This window comes from Nematolebias whitei, chromosome 16, assembly GCF_014905685.2.
Source record: "Nematolebias whitei isolate Nwh7 chromosome 16, NemWhi1, whole genome shotgun sequence".
In the NCBI taxonomy this organism is placed as follows: Eukaryota; Metazoa; Chordata; class Actinopteri; order Cyprinodontiformes; family Rivulidae; genus Nematolebias; species Nematolebias whitei.
Window position 1 is genome coordinate 16,104,345 of NC_056513.1, and position 7,338 is coordinate 16,111,682.

General features: G+C 37.4%; 1 protein-coding gene across 1 annotated transcript in view; it reads left to right on the forward strand.

Moving 5' to 3' along the window:
- LOC119423127 (protein sidekick-1) overlaps positions 1 to 7,338 on the forward strand; it is a 245,370-nt gene that overhangs the window by 98,467 nt on the left and 139,565 nt on the right. Inside the window, exon 7 of the mRNA XM_037690537.1 lies at positions 6,407 to 6,433. Within this exon, the coding sequence (XP_037546465.1) occupies positions 6,407 to 6,433 (27 nt within the window). The remainder of the gene's footprint in view (positions 1 to 6,406; positions 6,434 to 7,338) is intronic.

Below are 7,338 nucleotides of genomic sequence, written 5' to 3' on the forward strand. Positions count from 1 at the left end.
GTGTGTGTGTGTGTGTGTGTGTGTGTGTGTGTGTGTGTGTGTGTGTGAGCAGCAAAAGGAACAAAGAATAGGAAGAGTGAGATTGACAAGGTAAATTGAAATGGTAAGCGTTTCTGAGGTTGAACTCAGGGTTTAAAACAACCAAAAGAGAAAGTAAAGGGTCAAATGTGTTACTAACAAAGAGCTCTTTTGCTAAAGAAAGTACGGCACCGCATGTCGGTGTGTGGATGGGGAGAACAGAGAAGATAAGCAAAAATAAATAGTCACCATGAGCAGGGGTGTATCATTGTGTTTAGAAAAAGGAAAAGAGGAAGAACCTTGGGGGTGCTGTGCTTGTGCTTTTGGTGAATGTGTGGGGAGGTGTGACTAATGGAGGATTTGGGGTGTTGCAGCAAAAATAGGTAACCTACAACTGGAGACTTAAGGGTCAACGTCTGCACAGGTGAGACATGACACACATAGCTGCAATTACACACCGAGGGACAGGCAGAGAACAAAAGATTGTTGATTTGAAAAGCAACCCACCCCCCCAGCCCACACTGAATCCTTTTATTTCCCATTGCACTCAAACATGTAACCATCCCATAAGGCAGCAACATTCTCACAACAGAAAGCACAAACAAAGGACATTGTGACCCACGTGTTCGTAGGTTCTTCAGGCGTTTTATTACACAACACTGAATTTATGAATGCAAATTTTTCTCAAGGCCAACACAAACATAAGCACGTGCTTTTATTTTCATATCACTTCAAACTGTATTTTAAACACATTATATACATTTTAATAATAAGATATTTGTAGCCTTAATTAAAAAAATCAGGGTTAAACAGGACAGGTCCTCCTGTATTGCAGTCCTCCCCCACCCGTACGACACATAATTAAAAGTATTAACATAAACAATAAATGATCCTTGGTATTTCAAAGGATTTATAAAAACGATGAGGATCAGGGAAGTTCCTGAAAATTGGGTTTAATGGATTAATCTATAAGAACACCAGATGCTTTGTTGTGTTGAGAGCACACGCTGCCTGTTTTCCTCGTTGTTCCTCTGTTTCTGTCTGAAACTGTGATGACTCGGGGTGACACGTTGTTAGAACATACCTGCAAAATAGTGTGCCCTCCATCCAACAGGTTCTTTTCCTGGGTTTGTATCACTGTGCTGACACACTTTTATATTCTACAAAATAATATTTCCTGATAGTGCTACTTGATAAAACATATTGTGTAAACAAATTTATTTGAGCCTCATGACCATTATAAAAATAATAATAATTGTTTTTGCCAACAGTTGTGCTTTTGTAAGGATTCACAATATTGGATTTTTGGCCGATATGCCAATATGTTAAAACTTATTTGGCCGATAAACAATACTTTATGTACTTTCCTTTGTCAGAACATAGCCTTCTTATTTAGGGTTATTTGCTACAAAAATTGTGTAACCGCTGTAAGAGCTGGTGACATATATTCAGTAACAGCCATATGCATAGCACTTTAACTTATATTAAATGAAAAAAGTGTTAAATGTTATTTATTAGCATTAGTCACCTGTGATGCTGTCTCACTTGTGGAGGCTTGTTCCAGGTTCCTAGCTGCAGTGTGGGATCGTCTGCACTCCTGTGCATGAAGGACAGCCTTTTTAAGTTCAAAGTTTTTGTCTATCCATTGTGCCGTAAGACTAATCATGTTAACAGGGCTAACACTTGACGTCCAAATGTCTGTGGTAAAACTCATCCAAGTGCTATCAGCTATTAGCTTCTCAATGACATCGGAAATGACGGAGTGTAACTCGGGTAAGACTACGTCGGAAAAATATCTCTGACTGGGAATGATGTAGCGATGCTCAACGTAGTCCAAAAATCTTCGGAATCAGACATCCTCAAGGAAAAAAAAAAGCTTCCACACAGCTGACATTTTGAATTTTCCTTTCTGCCGTGAGATCAGGTAGGCGCGCGTGATGTCATCACGTTGTGCTGCCACTGCAATCATCCTTGTCACTGGGTTGTCATACAAAAACAGCACCTTTTATATCGGTGAGTTATTTTGATGGAATGGCCGATGTCCGATACTGAACTTTAACGCCAATATCAGCCAATACTGATACTATGCCGATAATATTGTGCATCCCTATGCTTTTTTCAGTAATATTTCAAATCTACTTTAAACAGATTCAGTTATTTTACCTCATCATTATATACAGTTTTGTGGAATGGCAAACACTATTTTTTTGGTAAATTTGTATTACTTATGAATAATCCCATTTAGACGGACATTTCAATTTTTAGTTATGACATAATTTCTTTAGGCCATCATTTATTTGTTGTCAAGGTTCTAAAGTTTTTGTTGAAGCCCAATTTTACCTAGTTACATTTATTTATCTAATCTAAAATAATCAAATATTCTCAGAAATGGTGGTAATCGCCCACCACAGTAAAGTTTTAAGCAAAGGCATCACACTATCGGTTTGAGCTCTGAATAGTAGTTAATGAAGATTCCCAGCTACCACCACACCAAATTTTAGCACAGCCTTTATGAAAATAAATACTTTTGGACATTTTTGTTTTTGCTATAAGTGAATAGCAGTGGCAGACATCTTGAGTTGGGTTAATGCCATCAGTTGTAGATCCAATGATTACTTTGTGTGTTTCATTAAAACCTGTCTAGTGGTTCATGAGATTTTTTGCCTACAGGCAAAACAGACAGACAAACACACACTCAAGCACAAGCAATGACAGGAGGAGGAAGACTATTACGATGGAGAAAATGAACATTAAACCGTACGACACAATCCTGTTTGAAAAGACTTTTCCCGAGTGGTGAAAAATGTTTTGAGTTTTGCTGTTACAGTTCTCTCAAATACTGCATCAGTTCAGAAAATTACAAAAGTCACACTGAAACATTCTGGAGTGATCCAGAGTCTGGATCTGAAATCTGATAATCCAACCTTGTGAAGTTTGTGTCATGATCTGTGTCAGTTGTGTTACTGTTTGATTAGTTCTGTGATTTTGTCCTGGGTTCGATCCCCGGTCATTGCACATCTCGTGGTGTCTCTGAGCAGGACACTTAATCCCAAATTGCTCCCCGGGCACTTGCATTGCTGCCCACTGTTCCACCTGGGTGTATCTCAGGTGCGATGGGTTAAATGCAGAGAACTAATTTCATCTATATATGGGAACATACAACGATGACAACACATAGCACTTTATGATTTTATTTATTCTTGTTTCTCCTGCTTTCCCTCGTGTAGTTCAGCTCCTGCTCCTCCCACTCTCACCTGATCCTCGTCTTCCCCCAGGTGTTTTAGTTGTCTGTCAATAGTGATTCTTCATATTTTGTGTCATTGTGTTGCTTCCCTGCCAGTGCTTTGCATTTTGAATGACCGTCCATGTTTGCTCCCTCATGTACGCCGGTGAAAAATCTGTTTTCTGCTCCCCGTTAGCTTATTTCTTCGGTTATTAAATCAGTTTTAGTTTTACTTCTGGGCATTTTTGTGTCTGTTTGTGGCTCGGGTTACGAAAACATCCACAAACATGATAGTTTGTTTTAGCCAAGAAGAACGAGACAATAATCAAAAGAAATGGTGTGCAAAGCTTGATGAAATACCAGCTAACCCTGACCCAAACCAACTAAAGAGTAAAGGATCTGAAACAAAGATGTGGTTGTAATGTTTCTTTTTTGTGTGTTTTAATTTGCATAAAACATTTTTCCTTCTTCATTGTGAAGAACAGTATTGTAATGATTAAATAAATAAGTAAAACAGAACAAAAAAGTTAAAATTCAGATGTTCAGAAAGTTTTCCAACCAGCTGGTGCTGTAATTTTCTCTTTCTGCTTTTAATGTATATAATATAAATCTTTCCTCATCTTAGCATCGACATATACGACTTTACTGTTCAGTGTTTGGAGAGTTTTTACACTGATGTTATGCAGCACTCTAGTTTTTTTTCAGTAAAACTCAGATAAACACTTCTTTAAAAATCATGAATGTTATTTGTCAGTCTGCTATCCATAAAGTGCAACAAACAAGAGAAAAATAAATAGTTTGTTGTGATCGTTTGTCTTTAAATAGCAACAGTTTTGCAAACGCACCTTTTTTTCAAGGTAACAGGCAGGTGGCTTGTTTATCATTGCCCTGTCTGCTGTTTTGTTAAATTAGTCTGTTCAAGTTGTCTTTTGACATTAATTAAAGGTTTTCAGTTTGAAAAGTTTGTTGTGTTGAAGTATTTTGCTGAGAGTTTTCATTGAATAAGCAAAGTACTCAAAAAATATGATGATGTAAGGTAAATAAGAACGTGACAAAGGGTCTCAGTAGATACGTTTGCTGACTTTTTGTTTTTGTTTTTGCAAAGTTACATTAGATGAGTTTATAAATGTTAAACTTTTATGGACCGGCTTTTTTTTTTATGTATTTATTTTTTTATCAAATCAACTTTATTTAACATTAACACTTAGTGACACTTTAAAGAACACATTTAGAACAAAGTTATCCAAAGATAAAAAAAAAACAACATAAAATGTTTAAAACTAATTAAATGGATGTCAAGTACAAGGGGGCTGTGGTAGCTTGGTTTAGTGCTGCAGCTTTGTAATCCTGGGGCTGCCGGTCCGAGCCCAGGTTGCGTCAGTAAGGGTATTCGGCATAAAAGAATTGCCAAATCTTTCATGCGAATATCTCGTGTCACAACCCCTGCAGAAGGAAGCAGCTGAAAGAAACTTGAATGAATATCCAGCACCAGAACATCACTGGAACAGATAAAGAGATGGTATATATTTTTGTTGGACAGACTGGGCTTATTGTTCTTGCTGTAAAATGTTGTGCTATTAATTCTAATTCTAATAATCCATCCATCCATCCATCCATCCATCCATTATCTTTACCTGCTTCTTCTTTTTCGTGTCACGGGGTTCCCTGGTGCCCATATCCAGCAGTTACTGTGCGAGTGGTGTGGGACACCCTGGACAGGTCTCTAGTCCATCATCGGGACACAGAGACAAACGAGACAAACCATTCACTCTCTCATTTACACCTAAGGACAATTTACAGTTACCAATCAGTCTAACATGCATGTTTTTGGTCTGTGGGAGGAAACTGGAGTACCAGGAGAAAACCCACGCATGCATGAGAGAACATGCAAACTCCACCCAGAATAGCCCCCCGGCTGGGATTCAATCCAGTGACCTGCTCGCTGAGAGGCGGCCGGCAGCTCTATCAACTGCTCCACCGTCTCATCTTTTTAATTTTCTGTAATTCATATCAGCATATTGTTTTCCTGGTTATCAATGTTGCATTTAGTCACATTTATTACCTACATTCAAACTATAGAATAATTAATTAGACTAGAAATTAGCTACTTAATCAGACTGTTTCTATAACCTCTCTTCCTCATTTACATTATTAAACTGTAATTATTTCTCACTAATCGTTTATGTACTTGTCAATAAAACACAACCTTAAAGTGGAAAAGTCTACATTATTTCAATGCTTTTTTAAATTTGGCCAGAAGAAAGGGTAACTTCTTAAAGTTTTCTCTGCTTACTTTGTGCCAATAAGTGCTTGGGTTTAATAAAAAAAAATCTGCAAAAGAAAAAAAGAAAAAGAAACAACAATTTGATTATTTCAAAAAGAAATGACAAAAACTTTTGAAATGTTTGTTTATTCCTCTGAGATAATTTTTCACATTTCTTCCAAAAGTTTGTCATAACTGCTTTAGCTGTTCCCCCCCGTAGCTGTTTTGTGCTGTCTTCACTTCAGATTAAGGCTCTGACACACACACACATACACTGAAAGGTTGAGCGTCTGAGGGCCTGACTAGAAGCATAAAGAGGTAGAATATTGATAAAAGAAACAGTGAGTGTAGATCTTCTTCCAGCAAAATGTTATTTCTATTCTTTTCTCACAGTTTACAGTTTTGCCACTTCCAAACTTATGACAAATACGGGAAGAATAGCAAACAGGGAAAGATAAATACGAAGGAGAAGAAGTGAATGAGTGGGAAAACTTTTGTTGCTGGCACTTGATGGATGAGCTGCAAACAGTTTGTCTTCCTCTGGACTCTATGATAACAGTGTTCTTTCTTGTCTTCTGTCTCGCTCCTCCTTTCAGACATTTTTCCACTTCACATTCAGTTTTTTTTCTGTTTCTCAATAAAAATAATAATAAAAAAAACCCTTTCTTATCCAGTTTCCTCCCAAACGATAGATGTCTTTAGTCGTATGATTTGTGACAGCCTGCATTTTCTTTAGTTTTCTGTGTACTTGCTAAATGTGTCTTTTGGCAGCATGCTGGGGAAATACTACAAATCTAAATTGTATCTTTTCCCATTTTCCTTTTCTGTTCTCCTTTACCTTTGTACTCTTTTTTTTTTTTTTCCTAATTTGTTTTATCTTATTCTCTCATGCTGATGGACAGTTGGCAAGAAAAACCGTGGGTCAACAGGTAAAGAATCTATTTGCATTTTCATTTTCTCCCCTTTTTCCTTTCATATCCTTTTCTCTCTCTGTCTGTCTAAACAGAAACAAATATTTCCACAACCCCGTGATAACTGCAGAAGGTCAGAGCTAAGAGCTAACTGCCTTAAGGAAGGTCACACTGGCACCACTTACATATTTAAACAAATTGTGAAAACAATTGTTCATATCTCTCACAGAAGTTTAATTTAAAGCAGAAACAGACTCAGTGAAAAACATTATTCTTTAAACTTCCTCTGTTTCAGTATTCGTCATGATTTACTGCAGTGATAATGTAACTTAATTCTTGGTTTATCCAAACTACACAGCCTAAAGGGCATTAATTATCCCCGCCACTAAAGGCCTATGCATTAATGTTTTTGCTCAAGTATAGTAGACAATTTTACATTTATTAAGCTAAATGTGGTGTTGTAGTAGCTGAAAGTCTCTAACACATACTCTGAATGCTATTTAATGAACCACTGGGCAGATTTTACCAAAACGCCAGAAAAAGTAGATGAACTGTTGCAGTTTTGAGGACTCAAGGATGTAGCTAAAACATGGGAGGCTCAAGTAAGACGCAAACGTTTTAATAAATGTCAGAACAAAAGGCTAGCATGGCAGCAAAAGGACACAACAAAACCACATGTGCCACAAAGGACAACCGGCCAGGACATAAAGCACAATGCCAGACTGTAGATAAACTGGGAGAGTGAACTTAAGAAGGCTTTGGCTAATGACCTAAGTGGAGACAGGTGAAACTAATGATGACAGGCAGGTGGGAGTGGGAGTGGCAAGACTCTGGAGCAGAAAACTAACTGAGGAAGTAAATCGATGGCACAGAGATACACAGAGGAAATTAAACACAACACAAGAAATCAAACAAACATAACA